At 42.5% G+C, this 27,131-nt stretch overlaps 1 protein-coding gene across 1 annotated transcript; it reads left to right on the top strand.

The window, feature by feature from the left end:
* On the top strand, positions 1 to 23,017 carry DRG1 (developmentally regulated GTP binding protein 1). Its single transcript, XM_073629269.1, has 9 exons — positions 1 to 332; positions 4,698 to 4,821; positions 12,811 to 12,986; positions 13,071 to 13,140; positions 13,220 to 13,389; positions 16,719 to 16,849; positions 16,924 to 17,091; positions 20,982 to 21,104; positions 22,807 to 23,017. Exons 1-9 carry the CDS (start codon positions 291 to 293, stop codon positions 22,904 to 22,906), a joined length of 1,104 nt encoding a protein of 367 aa, XP_073485370.1. The 5' UTR covers positions 1 to 290; the 3' UTR covers positions 22,907 to 23,017.
* The last annotated feature ends 4,114 nt before the right edge of the window (positions 23,018 to 27,131 follow it).

Here is a 27,131-nt window from a genome sequence, read left to right as displayed (position 1 = left end):
AAGATGTCCGCTTTCCACCTTCACAGTGTAGCCTTACTATGAAGGAGTGCGGGGTGTAGCAAGATGGCAGCGACGGACCATCGCTTCCGTTACACATTCTGACGGGTCGCCAAATCTGATGAAACAGCGGAAGGCTCGGGAGGAAGTACCATAGAGAGGGCGGCGGGAAGGCTGGATAGGCAAAAAAAAAGCCTGGTGACATCACGGCCCATCGTCTTCTCCTACTGCGCCTGTGCAGTGGTACTGCACCGTTTTCTGCCGGTTGGTCGTTGAGCGAACCGTGAGCCACCATGAGCGGCACACTGGCCAAGATCGCCGAAATCGAGGCCGAGGTGATTTGTGAGGGTGTATGGAGGGGGGAGGCCGGGGACTCTTCCAGCTGTTGGCAGGAGAACGTAGGCCCAGCATGTGCTTGTGTGTACGGGACAGACGCCGGCTCTGGCAGGCCAAGAGGGAAGATCTGACGCTGAATGACCAAGGGCTCATTTCATTGAAGTAGAACTAACGCTCAAACTTTTTTTTTCCATTTGAACGGTGTAATGGAAGGTTATAATCCCTGTCATGTCTTTTTTGTTGTGCCATGTGTCCCATTGGGGATCTTTCCCTTCACTTCCTGTCTCACAGCCAAAACAGGAAGTGAGAGGAAATCCCAGGCTGTCACCAAAACTAGTGTCCGTATTGGAAGATTTCCCTTCTAGTCTTGTTCTGGGTACAAACCAAAATGTGAAAACTTTCAGTGATGACTGCAAACAGGACAAATAGAGAGGAGGAATCTCCCTAATGGGGACAGGGACAGCAATAGAAACCTGACATGTGTTCTAATCCCTCTCCATTCTGTACACAACTTAAATAGAAAAGCTTTACCTTCAGTTATACTTTAACCACTTCAATACTGGGAACTTTCACCCCCAGGTCAATCTTCACCCTCTAGCGCTTTCGCACTTTGACAATTGCGCACTCATGTAACACTGTACACAAAGAACATTTTTATCATTTTCTTTGAGACAGAGCTTTTTCATGTGTTTTTTTTGTTCAAAATTTTCGGTCTTTTTAGTTTGTTTAGCAAAAAAAAAAAAAAAAAAAAAAAAAAAAGAGTCTTATAAAATTTTGTAAAGAAGTAATTATTCTCCTGCACTGATAATCAGTGCAGATGTCCCCACTGAAGAATGTCACTGTCGGCGTGAAAAGAGGAATTCCAATCACTGGCATTTCCTATTGATCAGCTGTGATTTTTTAATTATTTTTATTTATTTATTTTTTAATCAGAAATAATCAACTGTGATTGAACACAGCTGATCACATGGTAAAGAGCGTATGTCTTAGGCTTTTTACTCTGATGAAGTGCTGTGTCCGAGGTACACAGCACACCACCGATCGCCGCACTGTGTGCCCCTAGGGGTGCGCACGAGCGGCCCGTTTTGAAGGACGTCCAGTCAGAATGGTAAAGCCATGGCCCAGCCATCAATCCGCTGTAGGCTGGGCGGAAAGGTGTTCAAGTATTCAGAACAATCAAATTGCCCGCAGATCTTTTCAGAAAGGTCAGTCAGATCTTTAATTAAAACAGTATTGAACCCAAAAGCAAACATTTTATTATATTGCAGTTTACTGACTCTTAGATGTGATGACCGCTTTAGCTTTCTTTTCATCTGGTGATCCAGCCAGTAGGTTTGTTTTTGACAGAATAAGCTGTCCTGCAGATGTAGCAGTTAGAGAGATGAGGCAAACAATTTAGCGCTGACAGGGGTGCTTACAGCGATCAGCATTTTTGTAAAACCTCTATCTAAAAAGGAAAAAACTTTAACTCCTTACAAAGTGTGAGCTGAAGTTTGGCTTCCATTTTAGTGTGCGCATCTAACATCCCCCCGGACTGTTAATGCTGCTGTCCAATAGTGCCCCCTGTGCTCATTCATTCAGAGTGGGGGGATTCAAATATAGAAGGTGTGTTAATGGCCAGATCACCAGATGAAAACAAAGTGGGGGGGGGGCTAAAAAAAGGATGCAGCCACCACATATAAGTGGTAGTAAACTTCCCCAAATAAAAAAATCGCCCTGCAGGATAATATAAAGTGCTAGTATGCATGGCATACTAGCACATTATGAAAGACTTATCATGAAACAAAGCCATCTGGTGGTGCACTGTCACCGCCGGCAGGGCTACCATCTTCACCTGGTCTTCAACCGGGTTTGTGGGTTCCGACCGCTTGAATGGCTAAGCCGCGATGCGAGGGAGTCGCAGCACAGAGCTCTGAAGGGACTGCATGAATATGCCATCCCTTCACAGCGCACATGCCGGTGACAGCAGCGGCTGCTGCTCAGTGGAATATCTCCTAAACGGTGCACGTTTAGGAGATATTCATTTTACCTACAGGTAAGCTTTATTATAAGCTTACCGATAGAAAATTCTTTTCTGATATTTTTACCTATCACTATAAAAGGATAGTTCACCTTTACAAAGAACCTGCCTATACGTTTAAGGGACATTTGTAGATTAAAACAAATTGCAACTCTGACCAAAGATGAATAATACCCTTGCCATAGGTGTAGGCCATTTTCATAACTTATGAAGCCTGAGTGGAACACTCCCAGGATGTTGCTAAGTGAGGCCTAGTAATCACTGCTCACCTCCACCATCACAGGAGTGAGCGCTGTCTCTGATTCAAACCCCCTCACATACTCTTTCTCTTCCCTGATGCAGTAGCTCTGAGCTCAGCATTTGAGAACTAACTCCTGTAATGGTGGGAGGTGAGCGGTGATGACTAGGCCTCACTTGGCAAAGTCCTGGGAGTAGTTCAGTCAGGCTTCATAAGGTATGTAAATGGCCTATACCTGTAGCAAGGGCTTTTTTTTTTTTTTTTTTTTTAACTTTAGTCAAAGCTGCACAGTTTGTTTTTATCTACAGAGGCCCCTTATCTGCATAGGCAGTTTTGTGGAAAAAGTGAACTATCCCTTTAAACGCTTCCCGACCGGCTCAAGTGTATTTACGGGGGCAGAATGGATCCCCTGCGCGAAACCCCTTTCGAGGTTCCTTTAAGACCCGCCGAAGGGACGCGCCTCCGCTGCACGGTGGGGGACCGGATGCGCGTGGCCGGTGGTTGTGATCGCGTGTGTGTGTAAACACACAAATCCCTGTGCTGTCAGAGGAGAGGAGACATGTCGTTTGTTCCTGGTAAGTAGGAACAGCGATATGTCTACTCACCTACTCAGTCCTATCCCCATACAGTTAGAACACACATTTAACCCCTTCACCGCCCTCTAGTGTTAATCCCTTCCCTAGCAGTGTCATTTACACAGTTATCATTGCATTTTTATAGCACTGATCCCTGTGTAAGTGACAATGGTCCCAAAAATGTGTCAAAAGTGTCCGATCTGTCCATCGCAATACCGCTAAAAATCGCAGATCACCGCCATTACTAGTAAAAAAAATACCATAAATCTTTCCCATAATTTGTATAGGCTGTAACTTTTGCGCAGACCAATCAATATACGCTGATTGAGAATGTTTTTTTTTTTTTTAACAAAAATATGTAGAATAATATATATTGGCCTAAACCAATAAAACATTTTTGGGGATATTTATTATAGAAAAAAAAAAAAATATATATTTTTTTTTCAAAATTGTCGCTCTTCTTTTTTTTTTGTGTATAGCGCAAAAAATAAAAACCGCAGAGGTGATCAAATAGTACAAAAAGAAAGCTCTATTTTTGGAGAAAAAAAGGATGCAAATTTCGTTTGGGTACAACATTGCATGACCTCGGAATTGTCCGTTATTGACGCAGTGCCAAATTGTAAAAAGTGCTCTGGTCAGGAGGGGGGTAAAACCTTCCGGGGGGTAAGTGGTTAAAGTGGAACTTTAGGCCAAAAATAAAAACAGGTGAACAGGCAGGAATTTTAATGCAGAAAAGACATGCATTGTCTCTTCTGCATTAAAGTTATCTCTCTGCCCCTGTAATGCCAAATGCATTGCCGCCCCTGTAATGCTGAATCTGACTGAACTCCTGTGAATGCATGGGAATGAGGTCATCCCTGTCCGGCCAATGAAAGCAGCCGGCAATCCAAACCCAGAAGCAGGCCATCCGAAGATGTCAGGGGCCAGGCGGGGAGCTATGGGACGCCGCATCGCTGGAGCTGAGGTGAATATATTTCTGCTTTAATGATTTGTAAGCTGCAATATAATACATTTTTGGTCTTGGTTTTAATACTGCATTTAATTTTTGTGAGCCTCTGATAGCTGAATTGCATTAAGCTTTTTAACCCTTTTTTCTGTCAGTGTTCAAATATAGTGTACGGCTGATAATGAGATCTGCCAGCAAAGCCAGAGTTAATTATGGTAAACATTAGTTAGACCATAGCCACCTTCTAAACAGTACATAGCAGGGGAGAGCTTGGTAGGATTTTAAAGGCTAAGTGCAAACAGAAAAATCCGCACAATGTTCATAAGTTACAAGTCAGTAGGATGTCTCCCTTGTGCTGATTGTTTTTCGGTTAGTGAAAATTTTCCTTGGTCATGTAAACCCCACTTAAAAGAGCAACCAGCATCCTTTTTCATTTATTTATTTTTTGATGTGCTATTTGACTGGGAAATACTAACAATCATAAATCAGGTGTTTTCTCAATTTGGCTGCAAAAATGGAAATATGTTTTAACTTGCTGGATCAGAAAAATAATACAAGGTGACCATTCTGCTATCTACTTTCCAGATGGCCCGGACTCAAAAGAATAAAGCTACGGCACACCACCTTGGGTTGCTGAAAGCTCGTCTAGCTAAACTCCGACGAGATCTGATCACCCCCAAAGGAGGTGGAGGAGGAGGTCCTGGCGAAGGTAAATGAATGGCTTGATGCTGACCATGGTTTCAACTTTATTGTTTGCAGCTAAATTCCATTTGCTGATGAGGACATTTTAAGTTTAATATTATTAAAAGCGAAGTAAGATTTAAACAAAAAAAATAAAAATGTAAGAATCCTACTTACCTAGGTGTATGCAGCATCGGTCCCCCGCCGGCTCTAAGACTGAGGACCGATCGCTCGGTTCTCAGAGGTCTGTGAGCAGAGGGCTGGTGACTATAGCCAGGTACACATGGGTCAAATGTCAGGAGACATTTGCCAGTTCAAAAAAAAACCCTCCGGCTTTCGTCCCATGTGTTTGTCGGTCGACCGGCAGCGGACCGATTTCCCGATCAATGCTCTTAGCCAATGGCGGAGAGCACTGATTGGAGTGTTCTGGCGATGGGGCCGTCCCCCTGTCAGAACACAACAGCTCAGTGAGGGAGATTGCTTACTTTGCATGGTTATTACAGTGGCCCCGACTGGAGCTAACAACTTTTTTTTAATTCAACCCGCTGGGTTGAACGGAAAAATACTGATCCTGTCTACCAGGCTTATCGGTCACCACTCAAACGAGCTTTGGCTGTACTTCTTTAAGTTTTCAGAAACCATACAAAAAGACGATTGCATTAATCTTTATAGTCATTTAGTGGCATACACTATCACATGTCATTTAAAAGACACTTTGGGGGTTATTTTCTGAGTGCATCAGTTTTAGTAAATCTCCCCTATACATACAAATAGAAGTATGATGCATGAAAGAACATATACAGCAATGGTATCAAAAATTGGTTAGTATTGGTACATTGCATGTTCTCTGTAACCTCGGAAGTTTTTCACCCAGGAAAGAAAGGGGTTAGGGAAATTATTAGAAAATAGGTTAGGTTAAGAAGTAGAAGGAAGAGTGGTTGAGATGGGAAGGAAAAATTAGAAGTTTGTGCTTTGGCATAGGCATCTAGAGGCCTATGCCTAATAGTATGCTTCCTCACTCCTCCATGTCCAGTCATGCCCCTGATATGGCTATATTTTTATTTTTTGTGGGGCAAAGTGGAAATTAGAGGATCAGTGTGTGAAAAAGATCCACGTGGGTTTTCTTGGGACCTGACTTCCATCACCAGTTTTAGTGCAAGTTGTATTAAAGCCAAAGTGTAGCTAACATACAAAACAGCCATAGGGCTTAGTCAATAGGATGTGTCTATTGTGCTGATTTTTCTTCTGTTAAAAATATCAAACATTTCTGTTAGAAATCTTCCTCTGTTCGTGGACCACATGTTCCCACCCAGTGTCTTTTAGTTGTGCTGATTTTTCTGTTTTTCTTTTTTTCTTGTTTTTTTTTGTTTTTGTCTTTGTTTTTTTTTTTTTTGTTTTTAGCTACAATGTGTGTGGGGATTTTTTTTATATTCTGTATCTGTAAAATGTACCAAATCCGTTTAAAGTGTAACTAGAGATCTAAAGTCACAGCCCTTGAGGTTTTTATTTCTCCCTGCTGCGGAGAAAACCCCCTCTGTTTTTTGGTATTCTTTGTCACTGGGTCAGAAAATCCAAAATTCTCTCTCTCTCTCTCTCTCTCTCTCTCTCTCTCTCTCTCTCTCTCTCTCTCTCTCTCTCTCTCTCTCTCTCTCTCTCTCTCTCTCTCTCTCTCTCTCTCTCTCTCTCTCTCTCTCTCTCTCTCTCTCTCTCTCTCTCTCTCTCTCTCTCTCTCTCTCTCTCTCTCTCTCTCTCTCTCTCTCTCTCTCTCTCTCTCTCTCTCTCTCTCTCTCTCTCTCTCTCTCCTATTGCCCGCAATTAGGGAGATGAAGAGTAGCGGGGAGGGGGGGGGGGGGGTTTCCATCATCTATCAGTGTGCTGTGTAATATTACCATCTGGCTGAGACCAAGTGATGAAGAAACACAGCACTGCCGTCCCACAGCTAGGAGGACCATGCTGTCGCCCCCACGACCTACCACCCCCATCCTTCTTATCTTCTTCCGGCGCTACAATTGTCGTCTTCTTCTTCTTTTTCTCCCTTCGCCTTTCAGGACAGCACCTTGGAGAGAGCGCAGCTCCACCTCTTAGACAGGAAACACTGCGTGACAACGCCCCTTTAAAAAGCAGCTGCTTCCACCATGCCGTCAGTTTTAGTGTTTCCTCCGCCATGGTGGAAGCACTGCTTGGGGAACCAGAGGGGCTGCACTCTCTCCAAGGAGAGGGTTTTGGCAGGGCCTCCACGTTGGGTACTCAGACCAGCCCAGCTCCCTCCCGCACGTGAGGGGGGTGCTCCGGTGTCCCTTCCTTCTCCAGCTCACAGGAGTAATGGTCTGCCGGAAGTTTTCCGCCCGGAGTGTTCGGGGGGCCGCGGTTGTGCTCAGTAAGAGCGTCCATGCCAGGCCTCTGCATGGCGGCTCCGAATCCCGGACAGCAGATGGACACCAGTTCCGGTGGGCGGAGACTTCCGGTGGGACGTAGCAGCGATTGGTTCCTGCTGCTGGAATGCAGGAGGAAGGGGCGGGTCCTCTGGCCGGACTTCCTTTTGTTTGGCACATGGAGCTTAGTACACAGTGCAGCAGCTGCGGAATCGTCAGCAGCAATGGCGGATGCAGGCGCCCAGGTTCCCGGCCAGGCCCAGGTAGGAGAGGTGCGGTGACACCTCTTTCCTTTTATATCACTGGGTGTTTTATCTTTTATGTGGTTATTTCAAAACCTGCTGCTGTCTGCTATAGGGTAACAGTTTCCATTAGCAGTTCAGCAAAGGAGTGAGACTCTGGCACTTAGGGTGTTGGCTGGAGGTACTACTTTTCTCTGAAGCCTTAGTTCTAAAGGACCTGGCTTTTTCTTGTTTCTCTGTTTCAGAAAGCTACTGCCAAATCAGAGAGAACAGGGAGAAAGTGCCCCTCATGCAAAAATCCTTTAAGGGACTCTTGGCCCAAACCACTGTGCAAATCCTGCATTGTGGATTTAGTAAAGGAAGAATCCTCACAAGAGTGCAAAGAGCTATTATCTTCTGTGAGGAAGGAATTAGCAGAGGCCCTAGGGACAGTGCGTTCCCTTGTAAAGCGCAGCCAGAGTTCCAGCCAAGAACAGAGTTCTCACTCCAGTTTCCCTCAGTCCACTTCCAGACAGGTGGAAAGTGAGTCGGAGGAGGAAAGGGAAAGCATTCCACCCTCAACCATTGATTCAGAGGAGGAGGAAGAAGAGTTAAGATCATCTAGATATAAGCTTTCACTTGAGGAGGTGGATGAATTACTCAAGGCAATTTATACTACCGTGGAGATCCAGGAAGAAAAAGTTCAGCTGTCCGTGCATGACAAGATGTACCTGGGGCTGGAGGAAATTAAACACAGGGTGTTCCTTGTGCATAAAGTGTTAACAGACACTATCAAAAAGGAATGGATGGATCCAGAGAAAGGACAGTTTTTTTCTAAAGCCCTCAAAAGGAGGTTTCCTTTTGAGGAGAATGAGGAACTGTTGTGGAATAAAAAACCAAAGATAGACGCTGCTTTTTCTCAAGTATCTAGAAAAACTGACTTAGCTTTTGAGGACATGGGTATTCTCAAAGATGCTATGGATAAGAGGGCAGATGGGCTACTGAAGAATCCTGGGACTCATCTCTAGGTAATCTTAAGCCAGCAATGGTGGCTACAGTTGTGGCTAGGAATCCGGAGTGTTGGTTAGATCAACTTAAAAATCATGTTGTTGCAGGTACCTCCAGAAAAGACTTATTGGAGTCCTTCCCTACCCTGCTTAAGGCAGTAAAATATATGGCAGATGCCTCTACAGAATCTATCAGGATGTCAGCCAGGTCCTCTGCGCTTGTTAACTTCAGCAAGAAGAGCACTCTGGTTAAAGACCTGGACAGGGGATTCAGCTTCTAAAGTAAAACTCTGCGGAATTCCCTTTTCAGGAGACCTGATGTTTGGGCCAGAACTGGAGACTGTCCTTGACAGGACAACAGATAAGAAGAAAGCTTTCCCACAGAAGAAGAAAACGGTACAGCAGAGGAAAAATTTTCGTCCTTTTCGACAAGCCGATAAGGAAAAGGACCACACACAGAAGAGACCCTGGTCTTCTCAGAGTGTAAGAGGTAGAGGTGGGGTACTCTTTAGAGCCCCAGAACAAACCCCTAAAAAGCAATGACCATCTAGTAGGGGGGGAGACTACAGGACTTCTTACCAATTTGGGAAAAAACAACAGAGTCCTTTTGTCCTGGGGTTAACCAAAAAGGGTTATCAATTGGAATTCTCACAAAGCCCCCCAAATCGGTTTTACATCACAAACCTGCCAAAGGATCGGGAAAAGGCTCTGGCCATGAAGTCTCTGTTACAGGAACTGATGCAACAGAAGGTCATTTCCCAGGTTCCGAAAGATCAAGAGGGGAAGGGGTTTTACTCCCACGTTTTTCTGGTAAAAAAGCCATCAGGATAGTTCTGCCTGATTCTCAATTTGAAGGTTCTAAATCGATCCATAAAATACAAAAAATTCAGGATGGATAAGATTTTCTCAGTGAGGAACTTGCTAACCCCCAAATGTCATATGGCTTCCATCGATTTGAGAGATGCCTAGCTCCATATACCAATAGCGCCCCCATCGCAAAGGTTCCTGCGTCTTGCAGTCAATCTGGGGGGGGGGGGGGAGATTTGGCACCTGCAGTTTCAGGCTCTGCCTTTCGGTCTTTCCTCTTCTCCCAGGGTATTCACAAAAGTGATGGCGGAATCTTTGGAGCCCCTGAGACTGAAGGGGATTTCAATAGTACCCTATTTGGACGACCTGCTACTGTTTGCAGACTCAAAGGGTCAGGTAGAGGTCAACCTACAGACAGTTCAAACACATCTAAGAGGTTTGGGATGGCTTCTCAATCTTCAGAAGTCAAACTTAATTCCATCTCAAAGGGTAAGGTTTCTGGGGTACGAAATAGACTCGATAGAACAAAGAATTTTTTTACCCCAAGAGAAAATAGAGAAGATGCAGTTGACAGTGAAAACACTTCAATCCAACGCAGAGATCTCTGTAAGACAAGCCATGTCCGCTCTGGGACTGTTGACAGCAGCAATTCCTTCGGTACAGTGGGCCCGTCCTCTGCAATCAGATATTCTGATGAATTGGTCATACCAGGAACCTCTGGAGAAGAGATTCAACATGGGGGCAAGAGCAAAAAGATCACTCTGGTGGTGGAGGAACCTAGGAAACATTTCAAAAGGGCTTCCTTGGGTCTTTCCGGTAACCAGAAGACTGACTACAGATGCCAGCGCATGGGGATGGGGAGCTCATCTGGAAGAAAAAACGATTCAGGGAGTTTGGACCAAACCAGAAGCGAGAAGATCTTCAAATTGGAGAGAGTTAAAGGCTGTTCACTTAAGCCTCCTCTCCCTCCGGGAATTTCTAGTGAATCAACATGTCCAAATATTGTCAGTCAATATGATGACAGTATTATATTTAACAAAGCAAAACCCTAATGGGTCTAGCGCATCAGATCCTAAGATGGGCAGAGAACAATGTGGCCTCTCTATCAGCAGTCCATCTGAAGGGGACGGAAAACACCTTAGCATATCTCCTCAGCAGGAAAGAAATAAGGGAAGCAGAGTGGTCTCTCAATCAGGAATTATTCGAAACAATTTCCAAGAGTTGGGGTTATCCCCAAGTGGACCTCTTTGCAAAACAAGAAAATGCAAAAATACCAGTCTTCTCTCTTCAGAGACAGGATCAAGCTCTCGGAGTAGATGCGTTAGCACACAAGTGGGACTTCCATCTGTCCTACGCTTTTCCCCCGTTTCAACTGATACCAAGGGTGTTAGCCAAATTCAGATTGGAGTCCACGGAGCTAATATTAATAGCTCCTTATTGGCCAAAAAGACCCTGGTTTTCAACCTTGATGAACCTCTCAGTGAAACCTGCTTGGAGATTACCAATCAGGACAGACCTGTTGAGTCAGGGCCAAATTCTCCATCCAGATCCAGCTTACCTCAAACTAACAGCTTGGTTTCTGAAGAACAAATCTTAAGACAGAAGGGTTTATCAGAGAAGCTTATTTCTACCCTTCTTGCAAGTAGAAAAAAAGTGACGAGAGACATTTACTTTAGAGTCTGGAAGATCTATAATTCTTGGTGTTCCAGTAAAAACTTTGATTTTCGTATCACGTTTTCAGTTTTGGAATTTCTTCAAGAGGGATTGGAGAAGGGGTTAGCAGCAAGTACGCTCAAGACGCAGGTAGCTGCTTTATCAGTTTTTTTGGAAAGAACCTTGTCAGGGGAACCTTTTAATAATCAGATTTTTTAGGGCAATGGCAAAAGTAAGGCCTAGACCTGTTAGTTTTCCCAAATGGGATTTATCTTTAGTTCTTCAGGGACTAAGGCACCGTTTGAACCCATAGAAGAAGCATCATTAAGTTTCTTGACGTTAAAGACTATTTTACTGGTAGCAGTAACTTCCGCACGTAGAATTGGTGAGTTACAAGCCCTTTCAATTAAGGAGCCCTTTATGAGATGTCTACAGGATAGGGTAGTCTTAAGGACGGATCCAGCTTTTCTACCAAAGGTGGCTTCAGTTTTTCACCGTACACAGGAAATCGTTCTCCCTACTTTTTGTCCTTTACCTTCGGGAGCAGGAGAAGAAGCTTTCCATACCCTTGATGTCAGGAGGTGTCTGCTTAAATATCTGGAAAGAACAAAGGAAATCAGAAAGTCATCTTCACTCTTTGTTTTAATGGAAGGTACTCACAAAGGAGGTAAAGCTTCCAAGAGCACCCTCGGAAGATGGTTAAAGCAGGCCATTAAAGAGGCTTACAAATCTTTAGGTCTGGAACCTCCGGAAGGGGTATTACCTCATTCTACTTGAGCAGTGGCGGCATCATGGGCAGAAAGGGCTGGGGCATCTCCTGAGCAAATCTGCAAGGCTGCCACACGGTCCAGTTTTTCGACCTTCATAAGGCACTACCGCTTGGATCTACTATCAGCCTCGGACCAATCATTTTGTAGGAAGGTTTTGCAGGCAGTAGTCCCACCCTGAAGTAAGTTTCTCGGTTATCCTATTCAAGGTGCTGTCCTGAAAGGCGAAGGGAGAAAAATTAGTTAGACTTACCGGTGACGGTATTTCTACGAGCCTTTCAGGACAGCAACCTACTTCCCTCACTTGGTTATCATATGTAAAGTATAATTATAGGACCTGGTAATTGTCTGATTATATTTTCCAGCATGTCGGAGTATTTCTCGGTAACAACTGACGGCATGGTGGAAGCAGCTGCTTTTTAAAGGGGCGTTGTCACGCAGTGTTTCCTGTCTAAGAGGTGGAGCTGCACTCTCTCCAAGGTGCTGTCCTGAAAGGCTCGTAGAAATACCGTCACCGGTAAGTCTAACTAAGGTTTTTTTTTTTTTTTTATATTGATGCCACCTGCCCCTGAACCAAGCACCAATCATGGTTATCTACAGAGCCTCCTCTGTAAGTCAGGGGGGGAGAACATCAGTGTACAATGTGTGTACTCCATTTCTGCATCTGGGCATGGCTATCATCGCTGGGACTGCTCATGTCCCAGGATGCCAGATATCCAAAAACGCAGGGGGGTGTGTGTGTGGGGAGTGCCTTTTTTTTTTTTTTTTTTAAGGAGTTCAATTTTTGCCTAGAACTCCACTTTTATTTTTTTTTTTTACCATTAGTTTATTAAATTTTCCAAGATAACAAAGAATACAAAAGCATGTATACCTTCTGTTGTACAGTAGACATAAAATATAGAAAAAGCTTGATTATATATACTTGCATACAATGGGTGTTATGTTTGTGGTAGTGAAACTGAGATGATCCATCTGCCCCGGAACCCCTTCTGGGAACAAACTGTCATGGGTTATTGGGTTCATCTCATTCCATATTGCCGTACTATAATCAGGAACTCTGCTTTTTAAACAAAATTTTGTAATTTTAGATGAGCTTTAATAAGTTGATAGTTGACCTGGTGTGCAAATGTATTAATACATTATCTTTATGTAAATTGTATATGTTTAAAACAATGACTCCTCTCTGGTAGGTTTTGATGTTGCCAAGACTGGCGATGCTCGAATAGGGTTTGTAGGATTCCCTTCTGTAGGCAAATCAACGCTTCTCAGTAACTTGGCTGGCGTTTATTCTGAAGTGGCAGCCTACGAGTTCACTACGCTGACCACAGTTCCTGGAGTTGTGAGGTACAAGGGAGCCAAGATTCAGGTACACATAATTAAAGCAAAGAGGCATTGCTGAATGTCACCCAAATGGCGTTGCTCTATTGTGGAGTGTTATTTGTTTTGACAGCTACTCGATCTCCCTGGAATTATTGAAGGAGCTAAGGATGGTAAAGGCAGAGGCAGACAGGTCATTGCAGGTGAGCAAGTTATTACCCATTCATGTATTGCTTCTATGGTGACCAGTTTATAATTTTTTATTTATTTATTTTAAAACAGTGGCACGCACTTGCAATTTAATCCTCATTGTCTTGGATGTGTTGAAGCCACTGGGGCATAAAAAGATCATTGAGAATGAACTGGAGGGTTTTGGTATCAGACTAAACAAGCAGCCACCAAACATTGGGTTCAAGAAGAAGGACAAAGGTGGCATAAATCTTACAGCGACGGTACGTTGTAGTTGCATACGCACATATAAATCTTGTATCATGTCATAATGGCGTAATACTTGGTTTTTATAATCTTGATGCCAGTTATGGACATAAAATAAAAATATGTATTTTATTTTTTTACACTCTGAATTTTTAACTGCTTAGTATTCAGGACATAATAAAACCAAACTTTTCCATCCATGGAATGGTGCTGTCCATAACAACTAGATTAGATTTCTGCTGTCAATTCTCTGCCTGTTGTCTACATGTTAGACAATTAGAGCAAAATTCTGCATATGCCAAGTACAACATATGCATCTGATAGGTCTGTAGACAGCGTGGATATCTGCCTACTGATTAAGCCAGAGGTCTCAAACTGGCGGCCCTCCAGCTTTTGCAAAACTACTTCAAGCTCCACTGCCGGTTTCCATTACCTAACATGCCCGGCGCCTGCACCCTAAACACTGTGATCTCTGAGTGGAGTTGCATCCATAAACTAGAGGAGAAATCTTCTGACAACTATCATGGGAGGGGATTTTCCTCAGATTAGAAAGATATTCTTTAAATTTGTGTTGAAGGAAAATCAGACACACATGGGGGGGGGATACAAAATACATAAGGGTTTGGTTTTAGAAACTTTCAGCTGTCCGCTCATTTTGGATGAGATGTATGCACATTAAAGCAGAATTATAGAGGAGCTTCAGTCTCTACCCCCCCCCCCACCCCAAAAAAAAAAAAAAAAAAAGAGTTAAGTCAACAGCTACAAATACTGTGGCTGCTGACTTATAATATTATAAATCTTACCTGTCCTGGGATCCAGAGCTGTCCTCACCTGAGCCAATTCTTCAATTGGCTTCGGGTGCAGGCGCCAGGCATGTTAGGTAAGGGGTTAGGTGAGGTTCATCTGCCCACTATGGCTGAGGTTCCAAAAGTGAAGTATTTGTGTGCACACCTATCAGTAAACTATTTTGTTGGAAGAATAGCATTCTACTCTGAAATGTTTTGTTGGCACAAGGGCTTATGGTTGTACATTTCTTGCGTCCCTGCCTCTTAGGTCAATATTAATGGCTTAATACAGGGGTCTCAAACTGGCGCCCCTCCAGCTGTTGCAAAACTACAAGTCCCATCATGCCTCTGCCAGTGGGAGTCATGCTTGTAACTGTCAGCCTTGCAATGCCTCATGGGACTTGTAGTTTCGCAACAGTTAGAGCGCCACCAGTTTGAGCCCCCCACCCCCAACACTATTTTTATCTTCCTTTTTAGTCCCAGTGTTGTGTGTGTGTGTTTGTGTTTTTTTTTTTTTTTTTTAGACCTATTTCAGGCTCGTCATCTACTTTTAGACTGAATGCTTACTCATTGATGACACTGTCGGGTAGATTCTGGTACCTGCTCAGTAGCTTTCATATTTTTCGCTATTTATACTCTTATCTTGCACCTGGGCTACTAAAAAGTTAGTCTTCCAAGAGCTGCAGCTAATGATCACTAAATAAGGGGATATTGAGGAAATGATTCATTCTACCTGCTTTTGAATGACCAACAGCATTGTTGCTGTATTTTGTAAAACTTCTGTAGTTTATTCATACATCGTGATAGGATAGGTTTGCTTTAAAACACCTAGCTTAAAAAAAACAAAGCATACACATCATCGCTCACCTTGCCATCATGTCCCTCTGAATAGTTTCTTTTTAATTTTTTTTTCAAACCATATACAGTGCATCCGGAAAGTATTCACAGCGCTTCACTTTTTCCACATTTTTGTTATGTTACAGCCTTATTCCAAAATGGATTAAATTAATTATTTTCCTCAAAATACACAAACAAACAATACCCCATAACGACAATGTGAAAGAAGTTTGTTTGAAATCTTTGCAAATTTATTAAAATAAAAAAAAATTAAAATAAAATCACATGTACATAAGTATTCACAGCCTTTGTGCAAAACTTTGTCGAAGCACCTTTGGCACCAATTGCAGCCTCATGTTTTTTTGAGTATGATGCTACAAGCTTGGCATACCTATTTTTGGGCAGCTTCTCCCATTCTTTTTTGCAGGACCTCTCAAGCTCCATCAGGTTGGATGGGGAGCATCGGTGCACAGACATTTTTAGATTTCCAGAGATGTTCAATCGTGATAAGTCTGGGCTCTGGCTGGGCCACTCAAGGACGTTCAGAGTTGTCCTGTAGCCACTCCTTTGTTATTTTGGCTGTGCGCTTACGGTTATTGTCCTGTTGGAAGATGAACCTTCGCCCCAGTCTGAGGTCCAGAGCACTCTGGAGCAGGTTTTTATCAAGGATGTCTCTGTACATTGCTGCATTCATCTTTCCCTCGATCCTGACTAGTCTCCCCAGTCCTTCCACTAAAAAAACATCCCCACAGCATGATGCTGCCACCAACATGCTTCACTGTAGGGATGGTATTGGCCAAGTGATGAGTGGTGCTTGGGTTTCCTCCAGACCCGACGCTTGCCATTCAGGCCAAAGAGTTCAATCTTTGTTTCATCAGACCAAAGAATTTTGTTTCTCGTGGTCAGAGTCCTTCAGGTGCCTTTTGGCAAACTCCAAACGGGCTGTCATGTATCTTTTTTTACTGAGGAGTGGCTTCCGTCTGGCCAGTCTACCATACAGGCCTGATTGGTGGAGTGCTGCAGAGATGGTTGTTCTCCTCTCTCCACAGAGAAACGCTGGAGCTCTGTCAGAGTGACCATCGGGTTCTTGGACACCTTCCTGACTAAGGCCCTTCTCCCCCTATTGCTCAGTTTGGCCAGGCAGCCCGCTCTAGGAAGAGTCCTGGTGGTTCCAAACTTCTTCTATTTATGGATGATGGAGGCCACTGTGCTCATTGGAACTGTAGAAAATTTTCTGTTCCCTTCCCCATATCTGTGCCTCGATACAATCCTGTGTCTGAGGTCTACAGACAATTCTTTGGACTTCATGACTTGGTTTGTGCTCTAACTGTGGGAACCTATATAGACAGGTGTGTGCCTTTTCAAAATCATGAATCAATTTACCACAGCTGGACTCCAAGTTGTAAAAACCTCTCGAGGATGATCAGTGGAAACTGGATGTGCCTGAGCTCAATTTTGAGTGTCATGGCAAAGGCTGTGAATGCATGTACATGTGTATTTATTTATTTTCCGGGTTTTTTTTTTTTTTTTTTTTTTTTTATTATAAATTTTGCAAAGATTTCAAATAAACTTCTTTCACGTCATTAAGTGTAATGTTTGTAGAATTTTGAGGAAAATAATGAATTTAATCCATTTTGGAATAAGGCTGTAACATAACGCAATGTGGGAAAAAAGTGAAGCACTGTATGTACAATTTTTATTAACATGATTTTTTATTTTTGTAGTGTACTCAGAGTGAGTTGGACCTTGAGACTGTAAAGAGCATCTTGGCAGAGTATAAAATCCACAACGCAGATATTACGCTACGCAGTGATGCCACAGCTGATGACTTGATAGATGTAGTTGAGGGAAACAGGTATGTGTATAGACAATTGGCTACATGATACATAATATAAGCGATCTCAGTCCTTCATAATTTGTGTTTTCCAGGGTTTTTATTCCTTGCATCTATGTGCTAAATAAAATTGACCAGATTTCCTTGGAAGAGCTAGATGTCATTTACAAAGTGCCACACTGTGTCCCAATTTCTGCCCATCATCGCTGGAATTTTGATGATCTTTTGGAAAAAATTTGGGATTACCTGAAGCTGGTGCGAATGTGAGTAAAATTTTTATTTGGGTTCTAGAGTGGTTTAGGCCTCATTCACACCATACGTGCTTAAAAATTGATGGAAAAAACGTGCAGATTTTACTTGCAGAGATGAGTTTACATCAGTTTTCATGTGCGTTTTTCGGTGAGTTTTTATACATGTGAAGGAATGTGCTAAAAAATAATATACCGTATATACTCGAGTAAAAGTCGACCCGAATATAAGCTGAGGCACCTAATTTTACCACAATTTTACCACAAAAAAACCTGAAAACTTATTGACTCAAGTATAAGCCTAGTGTGATAAATGCGCAGCTACTGTAAGTGAAAAAGAGGGTCAACAGTGCCCATTTGCAGCCTCGCTGTGCCCATTTGCATGCCTCACTGTGCCCATTTGCAGCCATAGGTCCCCCGAATTTCAAACTCTGTAGTTAAGGGTTCCTAGCTGCAGCCAAAATTTGGGGTCTCTGGACCCAAAGGGTCCCAAAATGACATTGCTGCAGATGGACACAGTTGACTGACTTTGGGGCCCCGTATCCCGGGGCCACTTGGTGCTAGGAACCCCAAATGTGGTGTGCAAACCCAGTAGAACTAGCACTACAACATATCCAAAGCTGGGGTTCCTAGCACCAAGGGGCCCCGAGATACGGGGCACCAAATTTGGTTCGGAAAATGTCAAGAACTTTTCTGCAGCAAAGAATTGACATTTTCTGAACTGATTTTGGGGCCCCATATCTCAGGGCCACTTTGTGCTAGGAACCCCAGCTTTGGATATGTTGTAGTGCTACTGGGTTTGCAAACCAAATATGGGATTCCTAGCACCAAGGGGCCCCAAAGTCGGTTCAGGAAATGTCATTCTTTGCACCAGAAAAGTGCTTGACTCGAGTATAAGCCGAGGTGGGGCACTTTCAGCACAAAAAAAGTACTGAAAAACTCGGCTTATACTCGAGTATATACAGTAGTAGTAAAGAGTACCAACATCTTTAAGTTGCTGTATATTGGGAAATCTTGTTGGAGGCAAAACCGACTTTTATGGTACCACCATAAGCATTACAATAGCTTAAAGATCTATTATTTTTATTACAAAAAGTATATAAAAAGACACCTTGATAGCTCTCTCAAAAAGACTGGACTAGTATTATCCATAAAACAATGCTGACAAACACCACAAAACAAATGGTGCAATCTTAAATATATACATTCATTTCTTCTCAGAGAAGAACTGGATTTATGTGTTTAAGGTTGCACCATTTGTTTTGTGCTGTTTGTCAGCATTGTTTTATGGATAATACTATTCCAGTCTTTTTGAGAAAGCTATCAAGGTGTCTTTTTCTGAGAGGCAATTGTGTATGTCTTTTTATATACTTTTCATAATAAAAAAAAAATTGTAATGCTTCTGGTGGTAACATATAAGTCTTTTTTGGTTTTTATGCATGTTGACATCAGTTTTCATGTGCACACTGACATCGGTGCCCACCATTCTTTCCTTATGTGACAGCCATTCTTTCCTCCTCATCTGTGCCTGCCATTCTGTACCCCAGCATCAGAGTCGCCCACCATTCTGGTCTCCACCATCAGTGCCCTCAGCCATTCTGCTGTCCTCATCTGAGCCGCCATTCTGTCCTCCATCATTGCCCGGCAACATTCCCCCTTGCATTAGACATACCGGAGTGGCAGCAATATGCCAGAGGGTAAATTAGGCAGGCCGCATAGACAGAGATCACCGCTCTGCTTACCTTTCCACTTCCTGTCATGCAGAGCGGAGCTGTCAGTTTTGTCTGCGTTTCAGTGTGGAGTTGTGAGGGGAAAAATGCAGACATGCTGCATAATCCTGAACCACTCCGCATGGGACATCACAACTGCATTTTGGTTTTACAAAAGACACATAGAAAACAATTGTTTTCTGTGTGTCTTGCAGAAACCTGTGGTTTTGCAGTCTGCAGATGGTGCGAACAAGCCCTCGCCTCTGAAGCCCTCTTCTCTCACTGATCGCTCCCTCCTGTTCACCATCCACTTCTTCCTGATGGCCACCTTATCTGCGGCCCTGCTGTCGGGACATCGGGACAGATGGTACTGCTCTGCTCTCCTTTCCACTGCCTGTCACATGGAGTGCAGAGCAGTGCTGTCCTGCCGTTTCCTTCAGTTTAGGTGTGGAGCACTGCAGACATGCTGCATAATACACAGCTGCATTTTGGTGTGAACCAGACACATAAACAATTATTTTTTTTTTTGTATGTGTTTTGCAGAGATCTGTGTTTTTCCAGTGCAGAAAAACGCAGGTCTCTCCACATATTGTGTGAAAGAGCCCTTAAGCCTCATACACATGATCGGATTTTCAGCAGACAAAGCGTCAGACTTTTGTCCGAAGGCCGTTGGTCATGAACTTGTCTTGCATACAAACGGCACACAAATGTCGGCCAACAAACACAAACGTAGTGACGTACTACGTGGCTTTTTAGCTATTTAGCGCCACCCTTTGGGCACCTTCTGCTAATGTGTTTGAGCACTGATTCCAAGCATACGTGTTTGTACTTTGTACTTTTGTCTGACAGACTTGTGTACAGACTATAGGAAAATCTGACAACAGACCATTGTCCATGGAAACTTTATAAGCCTGCCATCAAACATCTGTCTGCGGAAAATCTGACAATTGTCCGATGAAGTGTACAAAAGGTCGGATTTTAGGCCAACAGTCTGTGAACACACAATTCCCTTTGGAAAATCCGATTGTGTGTACGAGGCTTTAGTCAAGTTAAATATAGCCTTGTATCAATAAGATGGATGCATGATGTTTGTTTAGGCTCAGGGAACCTCTTAAAATCAATGAGAAGAATTTGATATGCACAAAGTTTGGAGTTTACTTTAGGACCAGCCATTTTTAATGCAATGGCTGGGTGGTGCTGTTATGAGTGGCCATCTTTAAATGTATTTTTTTGGTCATGCTGTCCAGTGACACTTGTGATTTGCTGTGATTGGACACAGCAATCCAAATTGTAAAGAATGCCTGTGATCACATTTTGTGAATTCTATCAGTCGTTAAAGAGGTTGCAAACCCCAGTCATGGAATTTGAGCAAAGCACATATATTTGTAGTGTTTACTTATCTCTCTCCAAAGCTCCAAAGTGTTGTTTCTCTCTGATACTTTGTTCCTCTGTTATCAGCATGATTAACTTCTGAGAAGTTTTCCTGACACAGGAGATAAATGTGTCGTGGAGGGAGAGCTCAGATCGGAGCTTGTCTATTCACAACACAGTTCTGCTATGTGAATGGGGGTGTGTCCCTCTGCCCCTCCTTTCTGCTCCTGACACCTTGGAGTAATTATGTGGGTATTTGTGGTAGAGCCTCTGAAAATGTAATGGGCAGTCAAGAAATCGGATGCATAATTTATGCTGCTTAACATCCTTGGATTCTGGGCCCCTCTATGTGGCTAGACCGTAAAAAAAAAGTGTCAACATGTGTAATAATTTCATACTCAGGAGTAGAAGAATGTGTTCTGGTGTGTATGTGGGGGGAAAAAAATCATATTTAATGAATATACCTTATTTTTCAAAATAAAGCACGGAGACATAGATTAATGGGCGAGTTTGCTTCAAGTATTAAAAATTTAAATAAAAGCGTTTGTTTTGTGGCACTCAGATGCAGTGTAGTTCCGCTTTAAGGTGAGGTCAGACAGGAATTTTTCACACTTTTTCTCTTGAGGAATGTAATGTTCCCCGGCGTAGTAAGCACTACATCAGCTTAGCATGGAACTTTATTGTTAAGGCTTGTTCTTTTCAGAAGAAATTAATTTATTCCTCTTGTATTTGATGAGATGATTTGTAGCTATTGAGACCATACTGTTTATTTCCAGCTTTCCTCAAATTGTCTCTATTGGTTGCTGTTTTTTTTTTATTTAATAGTTACACAAAGCCAAAGGGACAGTTACCTGACTATACTTCTCCGGTTGTCCTTCCTGACTCTCACACAACAGTGGATGATTTCTGCACCAAAATTCACAAAAACATTATGAAAGATTTCAAATAGTAAGTACTGAAGATAGCGTGATTTAGTGTTTCAAACACCATTTACATTGTTAATCCAAATATAAAATGTTAATCTGCATTCACATCTAATACATTTTATAGTCAGAAGTTTGTGGACACCACCAAATTTGAGTTTCAGTGTTCCCAGGAAGGTTTGTGGTTCATGTTACATCATATAAAGACTCTTTTTAGACCAGGGGTCTTGAATTAAAATTTACGGAGGTCCAGTCAGTAAAAGTTTCTTTCGGCAGAGGTCCAAATCTCATGTTTGCACTAGAACACGTCACAGACCCCCTGTAGATCAGCGTCTTTAGCCTACCCTTCACATCACAGCCCCCTCTTTACGTAAGTATCCTAAGCTGTGAGGAGGACGGTGGCGAAAGACTCGGGAGAGCTCACACAGCTAATAAATGGCGGTCCGAACAGGACCATCACTCGGTCTGTGTTCGGACTGCAGTCCGCCATTTAGTGACCCATGCTCCAGACCGGGGACCTCCAAACTATGGCCCTCCAGCTGTGTTGTGGAACTACACGTCCCATGAGACATTGTAAAACTCTGACATTCACAGACTTGCCTAGTCATGATGGGGATTGTAGTTTCTGAACAACTGGAGGACCATAGTTTGGAGACCCCTGCTCTAGACTATTGTGCATTTCCAACTTTTTGGCAACAGTTTGGGAATTAGCCTTCTTTGTTTCAGCATGATTTCCCCAGTAAACAAAACCAGATACACAGACCTGGTTTGATATGGAGGAACCCCAATGTCTATTAATACCTCTGCTATGAATTGGACACAGATTCTGAGCCCAAGTAGTTTCGTACACCATCAGTTCTTGACCTCACAAATGTACACTGACTTTTAACTGGGTAAGTATTACAACAGATGTTTTGAAATTTTGTCGAAAGCTTTCCTAGATGAGTTAGATTTGTTATAGCTGAAAATATGTATGTGTGATAATTTGGTCCATATCAATTCCCATTGGGGGAGGGGGTTGGGGAATGAGATGATCCATTTTGCAAATGGATGTGCAACAAGCTCATATAGGTGTGATGGTTGGATATCCACAAACTTTTGGCCATATGGTATATATTTCACAGAACTTTACAGATGGGTAACTTTTCCCATAACATTTAAACAGAAACTCCATTCTTGTTGAACCCCCCCAAAAAAAAAAAAAATTCCCCTCTTAGTGATCTATGTACATTGCAAGTATTTTAACGAACTTTGTTGCAGATTCCTATCTGTATGAGAGTGATGTTTGGGGAGGGGGGCGGACGCTAGATCTGGGTTTGGTCTAGGTTAGGGTCAGTGTATTTTAGGTAGGATAAAAAAAACAAAAAAAAAAAACATTTTTTTTTAAATTTAGTGCTAGTGTGTTAGATGGAAAAAAAAAAGTGCACTATTGCTGCAGGCGTCAGGAGAATTTCTTTTGGGTTGTTCTTTGGTGCTAGGTTATGGTAATAATAAGAAATATACAGCTTTTAAAGATTTTTTTTTTTTTTTTTGGATATTATAATAAAAAAAAAAAATCGGGAGATGCCGATCACCATATGAAAGCCCAATTTGTTTGGATACACTAAGTAGTTGTGATATGTAGAATTTTACTAACATGTCAAAGTTGCGAAAACTGTTCAGTCATTAAGGTTTGGTTTACCCTGTGTCCTGAAGGGGTTAAATATCATTTCTGCCTTTCTCCACAGTGCCTTAGTATGGGGAGCCTCTGTCAAGCACAACCCACAGAAAGTCGGTAAAGATCATGTTCTAGAAGATGAGGATGTTATTCAGATTGTGAAGAAATAATTCTGACCTTCCGCCACATTTTATCATTGGCTGTTATCACATATGCTAAATATTGTAGCCTGTTCCCCCATTTGTAAATATCAGTGTTAATAAATTCTGCTTAAAATTGTATTTTGTTAATTGTCTGGGAAGAGATTGATTTTTGGGGTTACATAGTACTTTACTCCTTTTTACATTTATGGTGCCAGTTAAAGTAGACCTTTTCTCACATGCTGCTGCTGAACTTTGGACCGTTTTTAAAGCTGATCTGTAGCTTAAATTGAAATTGTTTGGACCAAATGCACTACCTACTTCACTAAGACATGCAGTGGCTCTCGGCGCTGTATGAAGCCTCAGCGACATACAGTATATAGCACTGTGTGTATAGCTGAGACTACATACAGTTCATACAGCGCTGAGAGCCACTGCGTGTCTTGGTGAAGTAAATATATTGTTTGGACCAACTATATAAACTTCACTAAAAGCTGGAGCTCAGCTTTAACCATTCCATCCACTTGTGTTTTTTCATTTTTTAAGTATTACAAGTACAAAAATTACAACTGAGTGTTTAAGGTTCTATATCGGTGTTTGTGTGGTTTTTTTTTTTTTTTTTTTTTTTTTTAATATTCGATGGACATGTCTTTTCAACCTTACTCCAAAAAAAAAAAAAAAAAAAAAAAAAAAAATATATATATATATATATATATATATATATATATATATATATATATATATATATATATATATACATACATACATTTCAGCCACTTTTCTGTTCAGTTGCTTGGTAACACAAATTGCTAATCAGCCAATCACATGGAACCAACTCGGTGCATTTAGTCTAAATGTGGTGAAGATTACTTGCTGAAGTTCAAACCGAGCATCGCAAAGGGGATTTAAGTGACTGAACGTGGCATGGTTGTTGGTGCCAGACGGGCTGGTCTGAGTATTTCAAAAACTGCTAATCTACTGGCATTTTCATACACCGCCATCCCTAGGGTTTACAGAGAATGGTCTGAAAAAGAGAAAATATCAAGTGAGCGGCAGTTATGTGGACAAAAATGCCTTGTGTGGTCAGAGGAGAATGTGCAGACTGGTTCCAGATGATAGAAAGGCAACAGTAACTCAAATAACCACTCAATACAACCAAGGTATGCAGTGGGTGCCACTCCTGTCAGCTAAGAACAGAAAAATTGAGGCTACAATTTACACAGGCTCACCAAAATTGGACAATAGAAGTTCCGAAAAACATTGCCTGATCTGATGAGTCTCGATTTCAGCTGCGGCATTCAGGTGGTAGGGTCAGAATTTGGCATAAACAACATGAAAACATGGATCCATCCTGCCTTGTATAAATGATTCAGGGTGGGGGATATTTTCCTGGCACACTTTTGGGCCCCTTAGTACCAATTGAGCATTGTTTAAATGCTACGGCCTACCTGAGTATTGTAGCTGACTATGTCCATCCCATCTTCTGATGGATATTTCCAGCAAGATGATGCACTATGTCACAAAGCTCAAATCATCTCACCACTGGTTTCTTGAACATGACAATGAGGTCCCTGTTCGCCAATGGCCTCCACAGTCACCAGATCTCAATCCAATAGATCTGGTGCTGGCAGCAGCTGGGTAGAGATGAGCGAAGGAAAGATGGCCTCCGCTCATCTCTATGGCCTAGGACTGGAGTGACGTCACTTCTGGTTCCATGTAAACAAGGACATTTTGCTTTTTTTAAAAAAAAAAAAAAGCAAATCCTAAATTGAAAATTTTGATCTTTTGCTTTTAGGGGTAGAGGAGAGATTTGGGGTTTTATGGACATCAGATCTCTACATAAAGAGGACCTGTCATGCTGTATTGTTATCAAATGTTTACATTTCTTGGAATAACAATAAAAGTGTTCAAGAATTTGTATTTTTTTTTTTTTTAAGGGACAGTGTAAAAATTAATAAACTAAATATATATATATAATTTCTTTTTTTAAGAACCCCATCCCCACATGCAGTGCTAAACGCATATGTAGGTCATGCCCATATATGTATATGGTGCGTGTCCTCACGACACGTGAGGTATCACTGCAAACGTCAGACGGAGCAATAATTCTAGCACTAGGCCTCTGTAGTTAGAGGTCTAGTGCTAGAATTATTGCTCCGTCTGACTATAGTTCTAAGCTGGTAACCTGTAGAAATTTTTAAAGCATCGCCTATGGAGATTTTTAATTACCGTAATTTGGTACTATTCCACGAGTGCGTGCAATTTTAAAGCATATATATGGGTATATATTGTGTTTTGTAATTCATTAAAGTGTATTTTTTTTCCCAAAAAATTGCGTTGCAAAAACTATGTACTATAAAAAAAATTGCAGTGACCACCATATTCTCCAAGGCCTCAGCTTTTTAATTTTTTTATTAATGTTATGTTTGGGGGTTCCAAGTAATTTTCAACCACAAAATATTGATTTTAAACAGAATGTCAGAAAAAAGCCTAACAAGTGGATATACTGGAATTTTTATACTAGTAATGGCGGTGACAAGCGACTGAGGCGGTTTGCAGGCGGTATTGCGCTAAAAATACTGCCTGCAAACCGCCCCTAAACAGCCTCCACTGTTTGTTCAGTGTGAAAGCCCGAGGGCTTTCACACTGAAGCGGTGCGCTGGCAGGACGGTGAAAAAAGTCCTGCAAACTGCTTCTTTGGAGCGGTAAAGGAGCGGTGTATTCACCGCTCCTGCCCATTGAAATCAATGGGACAGCGCGGCTATAGCCTCGCTGTACGAGGGATTTTAACCGTTTTTCGGCCGCCAGCGGGGGTTAAAACGCACCGCTAGCGGCCGAATACAGCTGCAAATAGCGCTGTTGTACCGCCGACGCCCCCACCGCCCCAGTGTGAAAGGGGCCTTATAGTGGGACTGTGATAGTGCGGCGGGCAATCTGACACTGACATTTTGTGTGAACTGGCTGACACTGACATTAATATAGTGATATTATACATGGTCACTGTACTAATGACATAGGGTGGGAAGTAGTTAATATATCTAGGGTGATCAAGGTGTTAAATGTGTAATGAACAGATCTCTGTTTCTCAACCCTGCAGAGAAACTCAATTGTTCCTTCTGTGTCAACACAAAGCTCTGGGCTTTGATTATACACAGCCGATCAGCGGGTCCCAGACATGAATGATTGGCTGGGACTTGCTGATTGTACACAGCGAAAGCTTATGTCGGGGTGGCGCGCAGGTGTGTGCCTGAAACTCGGAAACAGGCAAGGTACAGGTATGTCGCTTTTGCCGATGTCCGCAGTACACTATGGGTGATCAGCCTGCAAGTGGATAACAGGGCCTCCCAAGGTTTTTGTAATCTCAGGGTATTCTGGAAGTAATTTGCAGCATGACCTATATTCACCTATAGGTCTCAAATTAAGGTGAGGGTACACCCATTCATATTCAAGGGGGGTGGTCACAGTGTGAATAGTATTTGCAGCATTGGGGATTTGAGATCAGTACCTGGATAGTGGTGGTGCTGATGTCTGTCATAACTGATCACATGCAGCATGGCAGTTGAATATCAAACAAAGGCCAAGATGGCAGCTTCCTTAGCTGAAAATGACAGGACGGTTTGAGCCTAGGTTCACATTGTTCAGCTGAACTCGCACAATTTCAATTTGGCAATGCAGTCTGCCTGCACAGATATCTATTTAAATCGCACCCCAAGTCGCCAAAAGTAGTACAGGAACTACTTTTGGGAATCGCACCGATTCAGATGGTGCAATAGCCGCCAATTTGACCTGCCATATCGTACCAATGTGAACCTAGGCATCAAATGGCAGGATTCACAGAATGCGCTGACTTATATATTTTTTTTTTTTTTTTAAACAAAATGCTTCCTCCATCATCCAGGGTATTGCCAATAAAAACCACTTGGGGTGTACTGTACATAAACTTTTTGGGATGAGATCAGTCCCCATATAACTGTGGCAGTTTTGCAGACTTTTTAGAACCAATTCTGGGTCCTTAAAGAGGAAGTGAACCTGGGTGGGTTTTACTTCCTCTTTATTTCCCTGCAAAGGTAAAGCATAATGGCTACTATGCATTGCATAGTAGCCCATTATGTGTCACTTACCTGAAACCGAAGCCTGCAATGTCACTGTTGTCTCCACTAGCAGCAAGCGTCCATCTTCACCCCTCTTCCTTCCGGGGCCGCAAACTCCGGCTCTGTGATTGTCCGGAGTCGTGTGACATCACTCGTGCACATGC

The sequence above is a fragment of the Aquarana catesbeiana genome, linkage group LG01 (assembly GCF_042186555.1).
Source record: "Aquarana catesbeiana isolate 2022-GZ linkage group LG01, ASM4218655v1, whole genome shotgun sequence".
Lineage (NCBI taxonomy): Eukaryota > Metazoa > Chordata > Amphibia > Anura > Ranidae > Aquarana > Aquarana catesbeiana.
The sequence above is the reverse complement of the archived record's forward strand: the minus strand, read 5'-3'. Positions and strand labels throughout refer to the sequence as shown.